At 52.1% G+C, this 21,109-nt stretch overlaps 3 protein-coding genes across 9 annotated transcripts in view; 1 reads left to right on the top strand and 2 right to left on the bottom strand.

Annotated features, from left to right (window-relative positions):
- Nucleotides 1–9,018, bottom strand: part of UNK (unk zinc finger) — a 36,197-nt gene extending 27,179 nt beyond the window's left edge. For 5 of the 7 annotated variants that reach the window (XM_042883751.1, XM_042883754.1, XM_042883755.1 and 2 more), the window contains exon 1: nt 7,681–8,481. In XM_042883751.1, the coding sequence (XP_042739685.1) occupies nt 7,681–7,844 (164 nt within the window). In that variant the 5' untranslated portion in view covers nt 7,845–8,481. Of the gene's footprint in view, nt 1–7,680; nt 8,482–8,920 lie in introns of those variants that run through there. The other 2 variants (XM_042883753.1, XM_042883757.1) reach the window with 1 other exon arrangement.
- A 3,285-nt stretch (nt 9,019–12,303) lies between these two features.
- LOC122186897 (histone H3.3A) lies at nt 12,304–14,030 on the top strand. The gene is made up of 4 exons (XM_042883906.1): nt 12,304–12,412; nt 12,872–13,014; nt 13,095–13,248; nt 13,330–14,030. The coding sequence occupies exons 2-4, from the start codon at nt 12,887–12,889 to the stop codon at nt 13,456–13,458; spliced, it is 411 nt and encodes a 136-aa protein (XP_042739840.1). The 5' UTR covers nt 12,304–12,412; nt 12,872–12,886; the 3' UTR covers nt 13,459–14,030.
- Nucleotides 14,031–14,890: 860 nt separating this feature from the next.
- On the bottom strand, nt 14,891–21,087 carry LOC122186885. The gene is made up of 16 exons (XM_042883892.1): nt 21,042–21,087; nt 20,707–20,814; nt 20,553–20,625; nt 19,643–19,799; nt 19,524–19,569; nt 19,108–19,166; nt 18,993–19,028; nt 17,970–18,022; nt 17,619–17,751; nt 17,343–17,539; nt 17,206–17,251; nt 17,060–17,125; nt 16,435–16,494; nt 16,270–16,352; nt 15,980–16,074; nt 14,891–15,215 (listed from the first exon to the last, which is right to left on the bottom strand). The coding sequence occupies exons 1-16, from the start codon at nt 21,076–21,078 to the stop codon at nt 15,181–15,183; spliced, it is 1,284 nt and encodes a 427-aa protein (XP_042739826.1). The 5' UTR covers nt 21,079–21,087; the 3' UTR covers nt 14,891–15,180.
- Between the last annotated feature and the right edge of the window lie 22 nt (nt 21,088–21,109).

Genomic DNA, 21,109 nt, shown 5'->3' with positions numbered 1-21,109 from the left:
CAGCCCTTACAACTCGCTGTGGCTCTCCACAGCTCTGATCCAGTCCCATGATATCCCCCATTTGACAAAAATACCCACATAATGTTGTTTCTCCACAACCTCACACCCCGTATCACGAGGGATTTTTGCTGTGCATCACCTGACACAAAACACAGACATTTCCTTTGCAGTACATCCCAACAACTGCTGCCCTTTTTGCATGCTGACAGCCAGCTGCACTTTCGTAAACCTTGAAAAGATTAGAAAACATTTAAACCTCAAAGAAGAATATATGGACCTCTTTCTAAAAACTAAGGGCTGACTGTGAATGTGAGGAAGGAGAAAAGGATGAGGACAAAGTTTCAGTAAGCTCACATCTGTCAAGAAGACAGACTTCACATGCCCCAGTGTTTTCTTTATCACCTAAATAAATTGAACCATCAACTGGAAAAAGGTCACACAGCAGACAGCACCGTGTGACTTGAAGGCTGTTAGATTTCCCCTTCTCCATTAGAGCTTGACAATAATGTCAGTCTAAGGGCAAATAAAGAAAGTGAAAGTTGGAGAGACTTATTACAGATGCATGAAGTCAGGCTTGTTTTGTTGTGGAGGTTTTTTTTATTTATTTAAAGAGTCCATATATAACTCACTGTGCACCTCCATGGCCAAGATGTGTGTGCACCCATAGCTCACACCACCTGTGCTGGCTCCCTCAGTTCTGCTGCAGGAATTGGTAGGCAGCACTCAAGTTTTCCTTTTCCTGGACACCTGATTGATGTGGCTGAACTCAGAGCTTAATCATCATAGAAGGGCCTGGGTTGCAAAGGAGCACAGCGCTCATCCAGCTCCAACCCCCTGCTGTGTGCAGGTCGCCAACCAGCAGCCCAGGCTGCCCAGAGCCACATCCAGCCTGGCTTTGAATGCCTGCAGGGATGGGGCATCCACAGCCTCCTTGGGCAACCTGTGCCAGTGCCTCACCGCCCTCTGGGTGAACAACTTCCTCCTAGAAGAAATGCTGAAGAACAGCACGTGTCACAGAAGGTAAAGCACAAACTGTTAGATTACAGAAAGCTAAAGATAGAAAACCAACAAAAACGTACAACAGTCTCATTGAGCTGTAACATGATTGCTATTGCAACTCTGTGTTTGGATTTCAAAGCATGCTATGGAGTGGAAAACAATGCAAGTAATTCAGTTAAACTGCAAGGAAAGAACGATATAGCACCATCACTTTATAGATGAGCACTTTAATTGACTGCTGAAAATAACCACGTGCATTCTAAAAATAAAACACTGGCAACTGCCAGAAATTTGCATGAAATTCTACAATGAGAAGCAAAACATCCAACAGTTGTTTCTTGTCTATACATAGAAAACAAGAAAAAGCAAAGAGACCCTACAGCATGGTGCCAAGGCATCGCAGGAAGACAGCCCTGTACCACTTTCAGGCAAAACACGGTTTGCTTTCCAGAATTACAGCCAAAAATGGCTTCATTTTGACAGAACTACTACGCTGCAGCTCGGGTAGCTCACCAACGCTCTGCCTTGATGATGAAAGCAAGTTGAGGCTTTCAGTTCTGAGTTAATTCAATAATACATCGGTACTCATTGATCACATCCCATTTGCCAGCAGCCAAGATGCAAGCTTCACTGGGTTACAGTCACATCACAGCCTGCGAGGCTGAGGGGAAGAGATGCTTGTTCTGCTTCCCTGGAGCCGTGTACCCCTCAGGCAGGGCTATGTGGAGTTGTGTCATTCAAACCAGAGGAGTTAAATAATTTGAGTCTTTTTTTGGCTCTCTTTAAAATAAAAATCAGAAACCTGTTGTACCAGCAGACCATGAAAGCTGTATGTCCAACCTGTAACAATAAAACCCATTTCAAATCCAACTGTCTCTCTACACAAGAGCTTTCACCTTAGTAATTAAAACAATCCAAGGATGGGCGCATGCATGCATGTAATCACAGTGCATTTCAGACACACTGCCTTCAAAGCCATTCATAGGATCACAAAAGGGCCACAACGATCATCTGGTTGCAACTCCCCTGCTATGTGCAGGGTTGCCAACCACCAGACCAGGCTGCCCAGAGCCACATCCAGCCTGGCCATTCAGCAGGATCCAGAACTCAACGTGAAGCTGACATTTACATTTCATGGAATTTGATCTCCAAATCAGCTGGTCGTGAATTATTTGATACGACCTCAGCACTAACTAAGCATTCAGACAGCTCATGCAATGTTTTGAAAACACACCCGATTCCCCCCAAGTTTAAACATCAGATTTCCAACTCGACACTGCTAATTTATGGAAACAACACGGCTGTGCCTAAAGGAAGCTTCTGTTTTCAAGCACAGCTCACCCCCAGTTCAAACAACCCTCCCCTCTCTGTGGGCTGGATTCTGCTCTGCACCCATTTACCTGCACACCATTCCTTCCCTACAGCATCTGTGTAAGTGCTGAACATCATAAGAATTGGGCTCAATGATCCTCATGGGTCGCTTCCAACCTGGGATACTGTATGATGCTAAGCGCTTCTCAACTAAACGTGGGTTGAATGCAGCTATTTCAGCAAGGAAACCTCAAATGTATTGAAGATGAACAGATATATGCTGTTAAAGGTCCACACCTGCTTTAATTCTCACTAAAACACATCTCAAATACGAGCAAGTATTTTACTGCTAATTACCCAGCAAGCACATCCATCCGTGGGCTTTAGAGCTTGCAGCCTATCCCAAACATGGAGAACGCCCACTGAGACACAGAGTTCATATGGAGTTAATATTCATCAAGTTTGCTGGATTAGACTAAAAAAGAGCTAAGATCTGAACAGTATGTGGATGTCCTATGCTGTAAAAATTAAAATAACAGCTTCCAGTCAACTTCTTTCATGTGGTACATCTCTCACCATTCATTCAATCACCAACAAAGCCCAGCCGGAGTTTGCAACTGCAGAAACACTTGTGGAGGCTGGGAACAGGGCTGGGCTCCTCCAAAAGCACTGTTACTGCTCTGAGAGCTCCCTGAAACAAAATGCACGCAAGAATCCGCAAAGGCAAAAATCTGAAACAAAGCTTTATTTCCATTCAAACCGTTGCATAGCTCAGGCTTTCCATGGTAGGTTTTTATGAGCCTTTTTCAGGCTATCCCTCAACATCTCGCCGCACAAGAAATCAACGTGGTAGCCTTCCCCCTCCCGGATATGCCAAGAGCCTTTGTGATTTAACATGCAGCTCATAGATCAGCTGCAGCCCCGTCCTCACGGCAGCTTTCAGATGGTGCATCGCTGTTTGAAGATCTGAACCATAATCAAAAAACCAAAGCTCCACGAGGAACGATGGCCTATCCAGAGCAGCCTGCATCTGAACACAAAATGGAATCTGCTTCTCTCCAGATGAAGTGCCAACCAGATGTGCAGCAAAGCTCCCCAGAAAGCTTTATGTTTGTGAACAGACACTTTCTGTTTTGAGTCTGAAACAAAACACAGCGATTATCCAGCAGGCACGGACCCGCATCCCGTAACACACGTGCCAGCACAAAGATAACAGCCAGCTCTTGTTGGCCAATTTTAAAGAATCAATGCCATCCCATTGATTTCCCTCCCCGTTCAGCACATCATACTTCAGTCGTGCCTGCTGCAGCCCAGCAGACTCTTCCCACACTGCACGAGAGCTGCACGTAGATGCAGGTCCAAAAGAGCACTGCACTGCCACGCCAGCCTGCGCTCACACCAGGTACATCAGCAGCACGGAGATGTACAGCAGCACAAGCAGGGAAGAGCAGCCAAACCCCAGGCTATGCCACAGCTCTGCAGTGTGACTAATCCATATCCCAACTAATCTGGTAGCACTCGAGATATTTTAAACGTGCAAACTCTTTTTGTTGCAGCAGAGCTGCACGGTTGCCCCGAGGCATCTGCTGCTTTTATTCCTGTTATGATGGTAACATTAAAGTGCTATTAATAAAAGCTCCCAGTTGATTGAAATGAAGAGGAGAAAAGCTGCCTCTGAGCACATTGGGTGTGCGCTGACTGCTTCTTTATTAACTGTGGTGACATGTGGAAGATGAAGATTAACAAGTAAAACAATATCGACTCCAATTCAGACTTTTGCAGATACTCATCAGGTGTTGATTCAAGAAACTATTTTCCTTTCAAGATGCATTTCTTAATCTAAAAAGAAATTCTAGGCATGCAATGATAAAAAGAGGTTCAAATAATTACTTAACTGTAATCAATGGTGCAACCACTCTTAATAAAAGAGTGATCTCTACCAAGATCCATTTGCAGTGCTGGCCAACAGACAGCGAGCTGACAACAAACTCAGTGTAAGTTCCCCTTCTGCTGGTGTCCTAATGGCTATGTTCAATTTAACATCTCTGGCTCTCAGTAAGAGACAAGACGTTGGTCAGAACCTCTGCCAGAAGGTGGCTGCACATTCCAGTGCCTCATAGGAAATCAGAAGCCTTATTCTGGGGGGTCTAAAGGAAGTTAAATGCTGGAGACTGACAGCTCTCCTCAGAATAAACCCACATGCATTAACATAAGGCACGATTCCCTGCCAACGCTGATCCCCAAAACTACCCCATCATTAAGTGCCCCAGTCCTGCTCTGAGACAATGCAGAAATACCCTCCAGCAGCCACACATGCATTAAACAGCAACACTCAGCACGGCTGCACGGAAAGCTGTCAGCTTTCAGAACCCCAAAATGCAGACTTTCATGCTGCAGACTGCTCCAGTGCATGCACTCAACAGCAAGCACATACTGTGAGTGCAGCCCTTCCTGTTAATGCTCCAGTACTTTATATTTCCAACTTCCTGTTACTATTTGTACTTCCTAATAACAGTTTGTAGTGTACTCGTGTTCAGAGAACTTCAGAGACCTCATAAACAGCAGCCTGTGCTCGCCTGATGAGATACACCAATGCTCACAGGTAGCAGTGCAGCAGGCCAATAGGAAATCCCTTGTTTAGAAGCTCACTCTGTGCTTTCTACCACCAGCTCTGAAGTCTAACAATGCATTTACTTTCAGCTTTTTTAAACAACAGATAGATGCTATGCTTGTCTAAGTCCATATCATTTTGTATATCTAAGGAAAAACAGAGCAATGAGGGCAACACTCAGACTCAAAACTAATTTCAGAGTGTTGTTAGGTTAAGAAGCCCACAGGCTTCTAAAACCAATTTCCTAAGACTTAACCTCCTCACTGCATTGCAAAAACCAGCCAGCCCAGGCACATCAAAGCATCATTTAACAGCACACATCTTTTAGTGCAAGTGCTAAGGGTCCTAGAAGAGCAAACCACGTACAGAAAAGCACTGACTGACAATGTGCTCGCTTCACACCTGGGTTTTGGTTTTATTTCCACAGGCAGCCAGTCTGTACAGCTGAGATCAGCCACACTGCGCTGCCCCAATAGCCATCAAACACTGTCCACTGATAGGAAGATAAGGATTGCTCTCTGCTACTATAAATGCTTTCAGGTGTGTTTGTTGCTTCTGAATAGGAATTTGAATGTAAGATTTTGAGATAGGTAAGGCTTTGCTTGCAAGCTCTTCATTGGAATCAATCCATCTGTGATCTTCTTGTTCTTATTTCTTCTTCATTCTGCATTTCTGTCACTGCTGCAATCTGAGTTCCTACTTAAAGCTGAGAACCACTAGGCAAGGCGCTACTCAAACACGCAGACACAGGAACGCCTTGGATACAAAGTTAATTTGAGTTACAACATTCCATCAGCCTCATTTTCATCACCACTTACAGCTCAAGTGCAGTGCTCCTTTCGCCCAGCAGAAAAAGATTGCAAGATAAAGCCCTGGTGAGTGCAGCCCAGCAGCCTCTACCATCAGTTCACAACCAACCCTGTGGATGCAGGCAGAGCACAAAGTACATGGCATTAATCCTTCAGGAATTTCCCACAATTCCTTCCCCTCCTGAAGAAGTCAAGGTTTTGCCTTTTAAGCTGCAAAGGCACATCCACAGAGCTTTGCTGCTGCTGCATGAGGAAGGATGGGATGCACTCTCAGGCCCAGACCTCGAGTGAAGGCACAGCCTGCAGAGATACAGGAGCTGCACGTTTGTCCCCAAGACAGCAGCTCGTATTTAAAACCTGCACACCCAAAAGAATTATCACGAGTAGGGATGACCTGCCCAACGTGCCCAGGAGTTTATAACCTATCTCGGAATATTTTCAACGCTGCTTTTGAATGCATGCATTTTTAACAGACCAGAATGAATGCACTTCTGTTTGGCTTTGTTCTAACTGAATGGGTTAATTCGTCGTCACCTGAACATCTCCTTTCCTGCAGAGTTATTAAGCTGTCTGACTTTCAGGTGAATGCACAGCAAACAAAGCACTGTTCTGCTTGCACTTATCTAAATTCTGTGTGATCAATAAACAGCCGAGCAGCATACAGCCTTAATAATTCACAATTAATGAGTTTGCTCTGACTGAAAACCAATGACAACAGTGACAGCCAAATGGACAGAGCGTGCCAAAACCCAGCGCTACAGCGGCGCTCAGCACCTACAGCACTGAATGACTGATGGTTTACTTTCGGTTTCTTTGAACTCAGCCTCTATTCACATTTGTAATAACACATTAAAGACGGAGATGCACGCAGCAACAACCATGAGCTGCAACAACCAGCCAGAGCTGAGAACAGCACCGAGTCAATGAGCAGCTGAGGTTTGATGGTACATCCCCAAAGCAAACCCACTTCCCAGGACACACGACCTGCTAAGCTGCACAGTATATCTCCCACAGACCAAAGCTACCTGAGCAACGTGCCACGCTCTGCACCCGTGGCATCCACAGAGCTCATCCTGCTCCAGCAGCTGTGGGATCACAAGGAACAGCCCCACACAGACCTGTGATCCAATAACCCGAGTGACTGTAACAGCAGCTGCTGAGTCTCTCACTTGAATTCCACAAACAGAATATCAGATCCTCAGGTGTGAAATACAACATTCATAATTCAATAGGGAAGCGTGGAACCAGAACATCTCCAGGAGCATCCAGCTACACCCTGCAACAGCCAGCAAGGACGTAATCAAAGGGGGCTTTAAGATTCCTCTTCTGTGAGCAAACTGCACCAAAGGGAGTGGGATATCATCAGTAATTCTATTCTGTCCAGGTTTTATTTTGTTGCACATCTAGAATAAGCAGAAAGGTTTCCAGACAAGATATAGAACTGCATTACAAACTACCTAAAAATCTCACACAAATACCAAGAGTTTAGAAATTGACACTAATATAGAAGTTGGAACCCTTCCTAATAAATACAACACAAACTTCCCAGAGATCCACAGTACCAGATTGCCTGTCCCCAGGGAACAGCAAAGCATGCAGATAATTAAGCTTCCTTGAGTTTACAACTCGTAACCTTCGTGTCACTTTATGGAAACAAACTGCATTTAAAGAAGAAAAAAAAAGGGGGGAAGAAAATATTTACATTTTGACAACATACAACTTTTTTACATCAACGACCACCAAGTAAGTTCCCATATGTTATCAGGAGGAGTTTGCAGCACGATGTGACCTACTGCACAATTCCCAAAGCACGGCTCGCTCTGCAGCCCCAAACCCATCTCTCACGTATGGTTACAGTGCTCTTCCAACTGTTTTCACTGAATTATTTTTAGCATCCATCCGCAAATAAGTGCTTTTCCCCTCCGGAAATAAAGCTAATTACACCATCACCTTTGTTCCACAGCGCACTGTTTTCCTCCTCTGTCCTTTTCAGCTGCTTGGTCCCAAATCTTCCCCCTTCTCTTTCTATTTCCTAAGCTTTCTTCCACTCTTTCTTTCTTGATCTTTGACATCCTTTCTTCCACGGCCATGCTTAGCCATGCTGCCATCTCCATTTCCCTCTACCTGATGTCCCCGCAGCCTCATTTTTGTGTCACGTCTCACATCTCCCCTGGGCTTTCCCTTTTACTTTGACCACCGCTTCCCTGCCCAGGGACGCAATGCATCCATGCACTTCTGCCTCCTTCACTCCTATAGGCCTGTCAAACTTTAACCACCAGAAATAAAGCCACCTGTGGGCCCGTGCTTTGCAGCTTCACAAGGATCACCACAGGATTTCCACCCTCAGTCTACAGCAGACCTGACATTGTGCACAGCCCAGGTTGGGTGTGCAGCTGACAGCCCTGCAGGAGGCACACGGATCCGTGCTGATAGAGTTTGAATTCAGTTCTGCACCGGGGCACCAACGTGTGCAAGAAGCAGGGGAGATCCGTGCTGTTTTGCCCTACAGGTGGGCAGCACAAGGAGAACAAGGAGGGAAGTTGATTTACAAACGCTCTCTAACTTTATTCTTCCAACGGGACAACACCTGAGCTCCCTTCATCCTTCCTGCCCTCCTCAGTCACCTCTCCCCATAAGTGGGGACCCACAGCGGGGTCAGCAGAGCCCTCAGCCCCACGCCATTCCCTGGGAGAGCACTCAGTGCCCACACAACACCCAGCACAGCCCGGGCTCACCTCACACACCCCCGCCCCGCCTCCCACAGCCGACTTTTCCCCCAAAAAACACCCATCACAGGGCCGAGCCCCTCGCTGACAGCCCCCACACGCTGACAGCCCCCGCCCCGCGCCGTCAGCCGGCCGCATCCCACCGAGGCCCCGCCGCAGCCCTATGGAACGCGGCCCCCCGCCCCCCCGCCCCTCCGGGCCCCGGTGCATGCCGGGCGTGGCGGCAGCGGCGGCGGCGGGCGGGAGAAAAGGGGGATCCGCTCCCCCCGCCCCCCGCTCCCCCCCCCGGCCCCCCGTGCCCCCCCCCACCCCCCCCCATTCCTCCTCCTTCCCCCCCCCGCCCGGAGCCGGTCGCAGCCGGTGCGGCGCGAGGCGGTGCGCGGGGCTCGGCGCGTGCCGCACGCTGACGTCAGGCGCGTGTTGGCGCGCGGGCGGCGGCGGCGGGGGAAGCTCTCGTTACGTACGTGTAGTGCTGCGGCTTCTCGGGCTGCGCTTGCAGCGCGCTGGCGGCGTTCGCCGGCCCGGTCGCGGCAGGGCCGCTCGCTACCGGGCCCTTGGACATGCCTCCCACCCGCCGCCGCCGCTCCCGCCGAGGAGACCTTTATTATTCACTCTGCGCGGTCCGCACGGAGGGCGCCGCGCGCAGGCGCCGCCGCCGCCATTGCCGCCCCGGTGCGCGGGGTGGGGTGGGACTTGTAGTCCGGCCGCGCGCGCGCTCTCCGCCAACCCGGGACGCGGCCTGCGGCGACTTCCGGGAAGTCAGGACTACAACTCCCAGTGGCGCTCCGCGGCGGCGGGGGAAGCTGCTTCCGGTCGCGAGGGGGATGACGGGAATTGCAGTTCAGGGTAGAGCGCGACGGCGCCCCCGTGCGGTGGGGGCCCATGGCCCGGGCCTGTGACAGGGCCTGGGCTGAGAAGGAGGAAAATGAGGAGAAAGAGAACACGGAGGAAGATGAAGAAGAGGAAGGTGAGGAGGAGGAAGGTGAGGAGGAGGATCTGGGGAGCAGCTGGTGGCCTACCTCAGGGCAGGTGACACAAAACCCTCAGGGACTCCAGGTCAGCTCAGGCCTACGTGCCTCGGCCCGGCCGTGCTCGACACGGAGCCTCCTGGACAACGGCACCCCACCCCACAGGAAGCACCGAGCTGCTCTGCTGGGACTTTGATCCCTTGCACCACATGGGACAGCTTCACTCACCGGTGCTCTGGTTGCACGGTAAAGGGCACCAAGCGTTTAAATGGCAAGCACCTGTATTTGTTTATGAAACCTTTGGCAGGGGTTGGGTGGTGTTAATGATAAACTCTCAGGCCTGGTCTGTGCCATTGAGGCAAACTGCTCTTTGAATCGCTGCTCGCAGTGGTGCAGCACCGACTGTGGGATGTTGGCAGCTCTTTCCCTGCGTCTGCAGGGCTCAGCCATATGCCACCAACACAACATCCATGTACCGCCCCTCCCCAGGAGGCTGGAGCACTGTAATTATACAGCTTCTGATCAAGTTGGGCAACTTTTCAAGAAGAGTATACGTGGAAGTCCTTCAGTTAATACCTATGTGTATGCACCTCTGTGTCCAATGCACGAACACCACCAGCAATGAAGCTGCAGGAAAAAGACCTTCGACAAACAGCTGCTAATGCTGAAGCACAGGGATTCGGAAAGCATTGACTCCAGGCATTGTGTGCTGCTTTTTTGTTTACTTGACTAGCCAATGCAGATGCTGCTTCCTCTTCAGCTGTCTTCTGTTTTGCAGTCGGGAACATGCAGCACTCTGCCAGGTGACAGTGCTCAGAGCACGCAGCTATGTGTGCCCTGGGTGCACTTACCTCTATCTGCACACACATCTTTGCTAACACAAAGTGTTCATTTTCTCTCCTCAGCTTTGCTGCATACGCCTTTTCCTCATCCTCTGTTTAACCTACTGGGACGTAGAGCTTTTCTCCAGTCTTAATTCCAAGAGAACAAAGCTCAAAAGTGTCTAAATTTAGAAGTGTAAGCAATCGTTGCAACAGAAATAGGAGAGGAAATATCAGAGGAGCAATGCCTTTCAACTCCTGATAACAAACACCATGCTCTTGTCCCCTCACGTCAGCAATAGTATGGTACGCTTCTACAAACATCAAATTTAGAATACATGAAGCTATCAGAACAGATTTCTAGATTTCTTTTTTCCCAAGCATGAACAACTCGGATTAAAGGGCAGCTCTTTATTTCAGATCTCAATTTTCTAAGCCACGTCAAATGCAAATGACTGTTTACACACCTCCTGGGCCATCCTATTGCTGCGCTGCTTTTTGTCTCTGAGAAGTAATTCATGTTTTTCTTCACGAGGACCAAAAGAAAATTAACATGCAAAGGTGGTTGGGGACCAAATAGATGCACGTGAGGCAGCGTCCCCCCAGCAGCTGCACATGACATTCCTGTAGCACCGTGTTGGAGCGCATTGCTCGACTTGCAAGGAAGGGGAGAAGCAAAGAACGCTACGTGCGGAGCCGCCACAGATCTGCTCTTGCACCAGGCATTGGCCTGAGGGATGCAGGCATTTGGGGAGGATGCAAAACCTCATGCAAAGTCTGCCTGATTGCATCTGCACGCTGAGTGCAGATACCTTCGGGAGTGGCTGTTTGCGTTCACTCCATGTTCTGTGTGCTACAACTGCAGGGCATTTGGGACCTGTTCTTCCTGACCGTGGGGGCAGGACCTGCCTCCACCCCCAGCAGCTGCTGCGAATATAATAACGTAACAGCAAGGCATAACTGGAGGGAGCAACCTCCCCCAAAATACAACAACTTTTCACTTAATTGCTATTATCTTCCTAGATACAACCAACAGGCATTAAGGATTTGGTTTCCTACTTCCCAGAACTTTGTAATTAGCTATGGAGTTAGAAGACAACCCACAAAGTGAGTGGGAATGTGGTTTTAGGGAGGTGGAGAACAGCAGCACAGAGGGGCCCAGCTGCAGCATCTGCACACTCCCAGGCTCTCCCTCAGGACATGCACGTCCCAGGGTGACGTTCCCGCTGGCAGGGAGCAGCGGTGCCTTTTGGAGGGCAACACATCAGTAGGACTGCCCCGATTCAAAACCAAATCCTGTGGCAAGCGTTCCTATCGCACAATACGGCTGCTCCCATTCATAAAGCCAGAGGACGGACGCTGTAAGCGCCGCGATGGGGCTGGGGCTGCACGGTGCCGAACTGGGCAGTCCCTTAGCAAGCCCATACAACAAGCTCCTTCACCTCTCCGACACCGGCCGAGCCAGCCCATAGCGTGCGCCCAGCGTCTGCGTGTCCCCGCTGTCCCCACGACCGGGGGGAGCCCGGCGGTTCCCTACGGCGCGGCCCGACCCCGCCGCTCGCAGTCTCCGCACCGCACGCCGCGAAAGGCATTTTGTGGCGGGGCCGGAGGGGCGGGCCAGCAGGCGGCGGGGCCGAGCAGCCCTTGCTCCGGGACCGCCCGCTGAGGTCCGGGGAGCCAGGAGTCCGCCGCCCGCCGCCCCGCCGCGCCCCGCCGCCGCTCGCCCCGCTCCTATTGACTTCCCATTGTGGAGCTTTGCAACAAAGGGTAGGATCCAAACCGTGCCCCGTTTCGTCCAATCAGCGCGCAGAGCGCCCGCCCGACGTCTATTGGCCCCTTCTCGTCTCACAATATCCAATCAGCCGCCGACTTTAACAACCAATCAGCGGCCGGGCAGGCACCCAATCAGCGCCAAGGAACAGGAGCACGGCCTTTGTGTCTTATTACGTCACGGCGCCGGCGGAGGTCCCGGCCAATCGAGCGGCGCGCTGCTTCCAGGCATTGTGAGGTCACCGCGCCGTGTGCCGCCCCCTCTATAAAAACCGCGTCCCCGCGGCGGGGAGGGCGCAGTGTGGGGGCAGCTGCTGACGGAGTCGGTTGTTGTCAGGGCAGCGCAGGCTTCGGTGCGTAGCGATATCGGCGCCGGTGCGTCCTTTTTCTCTAGCAGGTAAGTGATGCACGCCGGGCGCGTTCTGCGGTGTTGCGCGGCCTTCGGAAGCCTCGGTTGTGTTTTTTTTTTTTTTCCCCTGAGCTTGGCGGATAGTTCGGGCCTTGTCTACGTGCCTCGAGTCACGGCCGGTTCCCATCCCCCCACTCCTCCGGGGTGGCCAGGGAGGAAGGAGGAGGTGGCGTGACTCAGTGTGCTTCCCCTGGGGAGGGGAGCGGTCGGGCCACAACGCGGAGCGGGGGCGGAGGAGGAACCGTGACTCCTCCTCCTCCTCCCGGGGGAGGCCGCTGGCCGCATGCCCGCCTCGACGGCGGAGGGGGGGGGGCGGCCCGCCGGCATCTGCCGCTTCTGGGGCTTGAGGGGATCGGAGGCGGGGGGAGCGCCGCATCGCAGGGCCCGGCGGGTCGTTGCCGTCGCGGGGGGAAGCGGGCCCTGCCTGACGGGTGCGTGTCCTCGTAGGTAAGTGAGGAAAAAATGGCTCGTACAAAGCAGACCGCCCGCAAGTCCACCGGGGGGAAGGCTCCGCGTAAGCAGCTGGCCACTAAGGCGGCCCGGAAAAGCGCTCCCTCTACCGGCGGCGTCAAGAAGCCTCACCGCTACAGGTAAGGCTGCCGGCACGCTGTGCTGCGGCCCGGCTGCCGCTGCCGTGCCCCGCCTGACCGATCCTTCCTATTCCACCCAGGCCGGGCACCGTCGCGCTCCGTGAGATCCGTCGTTACCAGAAATCCACGGAGCTGCTGATCCGCAAGCTGCCCTTCCAGCGGCTGGTCAGGGAAATAGCCCAGGATTTCAAAACGGACTTGAGGTTCCAGAGTGCGGCCATCGGTGCGCTGCAGGTAGTGCTGGTGGCCTGCTGAGGGCTTTGCCGAAAGGTTCTAACGTCGGTTCTAACGTTTCTTCTTGTCCTCTTGGAACAGGAGGCGAGTGAAGCGTATCTGGTGGGTCTGTTTGAAGACACAAACCTGTGCGCCATCCATGCCAAGAGAGTCACCATCATGCCCAAAGATATCCAGTTGGCTCGCAGGATACGGGGAGAGAGAGCTTAAGTGAAGGCTGTTTTTATGGTGTTTTGTAGTAAATTCTGTAAAATACTTTGGTTTTAATTTGTGACTTTTTTTTGTAAGAAATTGTTTATAATATGTTGCATTTGTACTTAAGTCATTCCATCTTTCACTCAGGATGAATGCTAAAAGTGACTGTTCACATAAACCTCAGTGATGTGAGCCTTGTTGCTCAGGAGTGACAAGTTGCTAATATGCAGAAGGGATGGGTGATCTTTCTTGCTTCTCATGCATGTTTCTGTATGTTAATGACTTGTTGGGTAGCTAAACTTGTAAGGTACTAGAATTGATATAAATGTGTACAGGGTCCTTTTGCAATAAAACTGGTTATGACTTGATCCAAGTGTTTAACAATTGGGGCTGTTAGTCTGACCATACATCACTGTGATCAAATGTGGACTTTTTCAGAGGGTGAAACTACAACTCTTAACCACAGTGTAACTTACAGTTTCCTAAAACGTAAACCTGGCAGCTATAGAATACACTATGTGCATTTATAATAGCTATTTTATATATTGTAGTGTCAACATTTTTAAATTAAATGTTTTACATTCACATGCGAGGAGTCTTTGTCATTTGGTTTGTATGGGCTTGGAGAAGCTTATTCCTGGCTCCAGTATGGTAGCAGTAGATGCTTGTGATACTGGACTGCTGCTGCAGCTTAGCTTTCTGCCGATGAAGCAGTGCCTCACCCTGGCTCCCCTTGATGTTTTAGGAGGCCTGAGTCAGCTCCTGCTCAGCCAGGAGGAGCAGTCTGACAGGCACAGGTTAGGAGGCAGCTTTCTTCCCTCCCTCTGGGGCTCCCTTGTTTGAAGCTTAGCTGCTTATCAGTGGCAGCAGCACAGGCCCAGCTTCAGAACTTCTGCTTTTTTCCCCCCCCTCCCTCTTCCTTCCACATTGAAGGGAAGTTATGTTGGTTTTTTTTTGCAGTGGTGGGACTGGTTTGTCTAAAGTGAATCCAGCAGCATCTGCCCAGGTCAGGGCTGTGAGCGGATGCAGGCTGTGGGAGTGCAGCCCTCCGCCTTTCCCAGCTTCCTGTGGGATCTCAGCCTTGTGACTAAGGGCAAGGCAGCAGCCATGCCAGAGCAAGCAGAAACACTCATTATATAACCAGAGAGCATCCAGGCTGCTAAGCAAATTGCTAGATTCTCATTTCCCATCTAAGCTTTTTTGATGAAACGAGATTAGACGTAAACCTGCACTTGAGGACAACCCTGCAGGCTAGCTGCTGACAGGTCTGGTTTTCTCACTAGTCTCTGGGAACAGCCAGAGTTGTGGCACCGGAAAGCTGCTCAAACTACATCTGGAACAGGTAATTAACATGCAAATTACATTGTTAGGCCAGTTCTTAAGAACAGGCTATGCCAGCAGGGCTAAAGTTGAGACAAAAGTTGCACAGGGAGTAATAGGAGCTAGTCCAGCTTGATTTATTTCACTGCAAAATCCAGACAAAGGGACAAAAATCCAGAAAAGCAGTAGTTCATATATGAAGGCACGCAGGAAGTCAGCACTGGCCTCTCCCTGCAATTTTATTTTTTTTTAAAGACCAGATGCTTTTGCTGCACTTCCTTCCACAGCAATGTCCTGCTAAAAGGAATGTCCTGCTACAAGGAAACCTTCCTAGTTCCAGTTTGAGGAGCCAGAGCCTGCATCTTGCGCAGCTGGGTCAGCAGAGCCTGAGGAGAGCTGAGCCACAGCCCTCCCTTATCAGACAAACCACTCGGTGTGTTTAAATCCTGCAGCTGGAGAAACAAACGCTCATTACCACAGGCTCTTACACAACAGCCTCAGCACCCCTTCCTTCCCTGCTCCAAACACAGGCACTGCTCACCACGTTTATCGCCCGCTAAAAGTGTTTTCAAGTGACTCGAGGTTTTAAGCAGCTATTTTCCTCGCTGCTAAGCTCCACTGCGTCTAAAAGGTGAAGTTAATTCACAGCACTGGGCTGTGGCCAGCAGCACCTCAAGCTGGCTGCCTCAAATCCACCAGCACTGCTCAGCCACCTGAAAGGCAGGGATGGACGGTGAAGCTGCGTGTGGTGACAGCACAGCCTGCTGGGGGCACACGTGGCAAGGACATCCCACAAGAGCCCTGAGGGGCACCCAGCCCAGGGAGCAGCATAGCTTGCATTTAGGCAAGTCAAAAATAGAAACTGTAAGTGGTGAGATTTACTGATGCTTGGGCTGGTGTTGGATTGCAGCAGCGGGCTGAGCTCCTGGAGGAGAAGTGTGTTATAAAATAGCATCCCTCGAAAACAAGAGTTGCCTCCAAGTGGAAAACAATGAAACATCTGGGAATGCCTGGAAGCTGTTTTTGAAAATAATGCTCTAGCTGCTCTAAAGGAAAGAAAGAAAGAAAACCAACCCCAAACTATCAAAGTATCCACTCAGCTCAGTGATCTCAACAAAAATTAAGTTAGCTCTTGCATGTGGTGGAATGGAATGGCAACTCTTGGTACTCCACATTTTGCTGTAATTATAGTTGAAGAAATAAAACGTTCCCTCACCAATTCTCTGGATGATTTCCTCGCATTCTTGCTCACAACTCGATGCAAACACCAGGCAGTCAAACGTGCTCCCTTTGGGGCTCCCTGAGGAGGCACTAAATATGGAAACAAATGCATCGGCCTGCAATGAGAGCATGTCAGAGCAATCCCACGAGCAGCCACGCTGCCTCAGCCCTGTGCTCCCAATGCCTGCATCCCCACAGTGGGTGGGATGCCCAATCTCAGCCCTGCGTCGGCTCAGGGCTCCCTGCTCAGCTGTAGGGAGGGGATCCATGCACAGGGATGCTCACAGGACACAGAATGCAAAGACACTGCTGGTCTTCAGGCAGCGTCCCACGCAGGAGACTGCAGGGTAGGGGTGGCGAAACAGGACCTGCATTGGGGACAATTGGGGACAAGGGGCTTTGCAACTCAGTGCATCAGCCAGAAACAGAGCCTCGGGTTCCCGTGCTCACCCTGGGAGATGCCTTCTCTTGTACAAGGATTTCCGTTTCCTTCACATCAAATAAAACCTCCTGGAGAGGAGAAAGGGGAAAGTAAAGCCCCAGTGATCACAGCACCTGAGCTCTATTTTTAGTAAGATTGCTTGCGAGGCAGATTATTCAAGAGCAGAGTGATGAAGTGCAGCTTTTCACACAGAGCTGCCTGTTGCTGGTGTTCCACTGATGGAAAGGGGAGATAGACTGCAAATTAAGAGAGTAACTTCATCGTGCTTCAGATGCGGGGTTAAAAGAAAGAAAACAAAGAGGAAGAACAGGATGAAAAAAAAAAAATATGCATGGACCATCAGTCCTCCAAGGATCTTCCAGCACTGTGGACCCATGAAACAGCAGCACTGTGGCTGTGTTCCTGCTCTCAGGACACCAGCTTGGGCTGAGCAGAAGATGATCACCCATGGGCTGGCTCCATGCTCTGCCCACATGTACTCAGGACCAGGGCTGCGCTCTGCCTTCTTTGCTAGTTTCATTGAAACCCTCTGGAGGCTCCAGCAGCAGCCACCCGAGCCCCAAAACACCCCAGCACCGGGTTCAGCCCCCCCAAGGTTCTCCAGTTGGACACACACTGCTGCCCATCGCTCACCCGTGGTGCTGAGCTGCTCTCCAGCACAGCAGGAATGGCTTTCTGCAGCACCTCTTTGCCTCCAAACTGGAACAGCGAGAAGCACAAGCATGGAAGAACAAGCTCAGAAGAAAAAAAAGACCACCCATCTCTGCCCATCTCCTCACCATCCCAACACCGATCCGGCCCAGGTACCGCAGGTTGTAGAGCAGCCTGAGGGAAAAAAAAGACCCATAGATCCTCCTGCTGCTTGTTGCTGGGGGGAGATGCTCACAGACCCATCACCTCTTGGTGCCAATCCTACCTGCCCCCCTGCACCCTCCGCTTCTCCCCCTTGTCACAGCGCCTGGGGCCACACTGGAGCTGGAAATGGGGCTCCTTCTTCTTCACGGCCTCCAGGTAGGGCAGCAAAGGCTCATAGACCTCACCATCGTGCCCCTGCCACCGCAGCACACGGAGGCTCAGTGGTTGTCCCTTCAGCTTCTGCAGCATCGCCCCGGCCTGGAGAGGAGGATGGGAGAAGAATGCAGGGGGAGGCACGAAGGGAGGACCGTGGGGAGGGTGAAGTCATGCCACCCACCTGCCCGCTGTAGGCATTCCTCAAGGAGCATCCATTGATCTCATCTAGGACATCCCCAGCCAGCACCACCTCGTCCACCTCTGCCTGGCTCCCAGGAAGCACCTCAATGACAATGACACGGCCATCCACGTACCTGTGGGATGCATCCAAGCTGCAGCTCAGCCCTAGAGACCACCCCCAGCCCTTCTGTGCCATCGGCAGCATTTTGCCCATACACAGAGGGACAGTCACCCCATGGATGGGGAACCAACAGAGGAGAAAAGCACCCGAGACATCCACAGCCTCAGCTCTGGGGGTGCTCATCTCCTCATGTGCCCCTTTTTAGGGCCATCCAGGTCTACAGATCACCACCTCACCACCATCCCCAGCTCTCGGCATGGGACCGTGTCATACATGATGCACACCTGGAAGAGAGCAGAAGTGACAGCAGCCATAGAAAAGCCACAGGACACCCAGTGTGACCAGGGTAGGACAACATGGGGACCCCTCCCTGGGGGTCACTTCTGGCACAGAAACCAAACCAGGCCTTCAGGAGCTGCTCCCCAGTGCCTGACATGGCATGAGGACCATCAGTGGCCTCCTGTCCCCCTGTGCTTAATTGTTGAGCCCAGATCTGGAGATACAGATCCCAACAGATACGACCTAAAGCTCACAGTGAGTCTTATAAAGGAGTTTCCAGCCACTTTCCCTCATCTCATAAGCAAATAAGCCCCATACATGAGTTCTGAGCCCCCTCCCTCACCCTGCACAGCCGCTGCCCCTGCCCCAGGCTGCTCACAGCAGCTCTTGCTGTCACATCGCATTACTCAGAGCCCCAAAACGCAGCCGGTTCAGCTGGGAGCACTCATGTCCATTGAGGCATGAACACTGTCAGGCAGCAGCTCTGCCTCCTGACCACAGTCCCAGCGTTGGGCTACTCCTTGGGGTTTATTTTGGAGTTATATGGCGGCAGAGGGATGCTCTTCATTTTTCTGGAAGCCATCAAGGCATCCCTGCTGCTCACAGCCTCGGAACACATAGATATTTCATTGAGCGAACACAAGAGCGAGATCAAGTGACCCAGGCACTGCGTGTCATCCCAGAAAAATGATGATTTTTTGGCAGTGAAGCGGGGAAGGCAGCACAGGAAAGCTGCATTTATGTCAGTGCTGCTTGGCTTGGTCCTACACACCCAGGGCAATGCTGGATCAGCGCCTGGTGACAGCGCAGGCACCCAGCAAGCTCCAACCCCGGCACAGAGGCAGCTCCACATGCATCCCTCCAACTGCAGATGGCTGAAACTGCGCTGCCATCCCTGCAACCCCAACCAATGCTTGTTTTTCCCATCTGACATCCCAGCAAGGGCCAGAGCAGGCAGCAGCAGGGAGTGCTTACCGGCAGCAGCCAGCTCTCATCCAAGAAGCTGCAGTTCTGTGAACAAAGCAGTGCAGTGCTGTTGGTGCTGGTGAGGAGGGGGCTGTACCCCCCACCCCACCATTCATTCCTGCACCTGCAGGTTCAGGGAGAAATCCACCTCTGTCAGCACAAGCACCAGGGAGAGGAACGGCTCTGCAGAGGAAGAAGGGACAGAGGCAGCATTACTGCAGGGTCCCAGTGGCTGCAGTCTCTCAGGGATGCAGCCAAGGTCCGCAGGGAGCCAATCTGCAGCATCACTAATGATGTTGTAGGGAGCAACCCCCCTAAATTCTCCCCAGCAGCACCCAGAGCCAGCCCTTGGCAGCCTCCTGAGGAGCTGCACCAGCACTTAGGGAGGCTGTTAACCTGGGGTTATTCATCAAAACCAAGATGAAAGGCTGTTGCTGTGGCCTGGTCTCCTAAGGGGTGCAGGGACCACACAGTCTGTGCACCCCTCAGAGCATCCTTGATACAAGAATTAACACAGAAAACACCTGCAAAGCATCTTACCCCGCAGCTCTTCATTACCCAGGATGGAGCCCGACGAGTCATAGAACTGAAACACAGCACAAGACTCCATGAAACCACCTCAGAGCCACCAGGAACCCAGCAGTCCCCACATGTCGCACCTCCAGGAGCTGAGGGCTCTGCACCAGCTGCTGCATGGCCACTGCCAGCACTTTGCACTGCAGGGCTGAGCGCAGGAAGCAGCGGCCACGGCCCTGCGCTGTCAGTGCCTTCGTGCAGGTAGAGGCTCTATGGAGGCTGCTGGAGAGAGGGCCCGGTCTGCTTGGGGAAAGGGGAGGGGTTAACATAGGGGGCAGAAGGCATGGTCTTTGGGATCTATGGTCTTTGGAATGTGGTTTGCTTGGGGAGAGGGGAAGGGTTTGGGGATAAACACATGGGGGAGCTTTTGGGCACTTTGGGGTTTAACACATGGAGGAATCACAGAACAGCTTGGTTTGGAAGGGACCTCAAGGATCATGAATCTCCAACCCCCCCACCGCAGGAAGGGCCACCAACCTCCACATTTAATACCAGCCCAGACTGCCCAGGGCCCCATCCAACCTGGCCTTGAACACCTCCAGGGATGGATGGGGCATCACAGCCTCTCTGAGCAGCGTTCCAGCACCTCACCACTCTCACAGTAAAGAACTTCCCCCTGACATCCAATCAAAAGGGGAACATCCAGTCTTTGGGATTCAGTCTGGGGAGAAGGGAAGGGTTTAGGGTTTAACCCACATGGAAGCCTTTGGGATTTAGTCTGCTTGGAGAGAAAGGTTTGGGGGTTAATAGATGGAGGAACATCCAGAGCAGTTGGGATTTGGGGAGATGGGAAGGGTTTGGGGTTTAACCCATGGGACAGCATAGTGGGTTTTGGGATTCAGCCTGCTCACAGAGAGGGGAAGCAGTTTAGGGTTTACCCCTGGGGCAGCCTTCGGGCTCTGTGGGGTTTAACACATGGACAAACATCCTCCCCTCAGCCGGGGTGACCCCACCATGCCCTTCCCCCCTTTCTCCCCCCCCAACTCCACTCACCTCCCTCCCTCCCCGAGGGAAAGCTGCTCCAGGCACTGCCAATAATCCCTTCTCCTGAAGCCCCACAGCGGCTCTGCAGTACAAAACAAGCGGAGGTGCCTCGACTGTACACAAAACCCCCACTCCATTCCCTCACCCCCCCGGTGCCACTCACGTCGCAGCCCCTTCCGCAGGGCTCCTTCCAGCAGCGCGCAGGCGGCCGCCAGGTGCGGGGAAGCGTCGGTGCACGGAGAGCCGTCACCCCGCAGCCGCAGCACCGCACCTATGCGGGGATCGGGGAAGAGCTGCACCCATAGGAGCCACGCTGGGACCTCCGAGCAGGGAGAAACCGGCTGGAAAGGCAGGGGAACTTCCTCCCAGCCAGGCACAGCGCAACGCAACGCAACGCAACGCAACGCAAACAGCGAGTCAGGCCGTATAGAGACCCTAACAGGGAGACCCTAACAGGGGGAGCTCGTACTATGGGGCACCCCCTACCCCCATGCTCACCTTTAAAGGCGCTCAGCAGCGGTTCCGTGGCGGCCATTGGCCCGGGGCAGCACAGCCGGGAGGCACCG

The sequence above is a fragment of the Lagopus leucura genome, unplaced genomic scaffold (genome assembly GCF_019238085.1).
Source record: "Lagopus leucura isolate 7727_CA_CO unplaced genomic scaffold, USGS_WTPT01 Super-Scaffold_100040, whole genome shotgun sequence".
NCBI lineage: Eukaryota > Metazoa > Chordata > Aves > Galliformes > Phasianidae > Lagopus > Lagopus leucura.
This window is presented reverse-complemented; position numbering and strand designations above follow the sequence as displayed.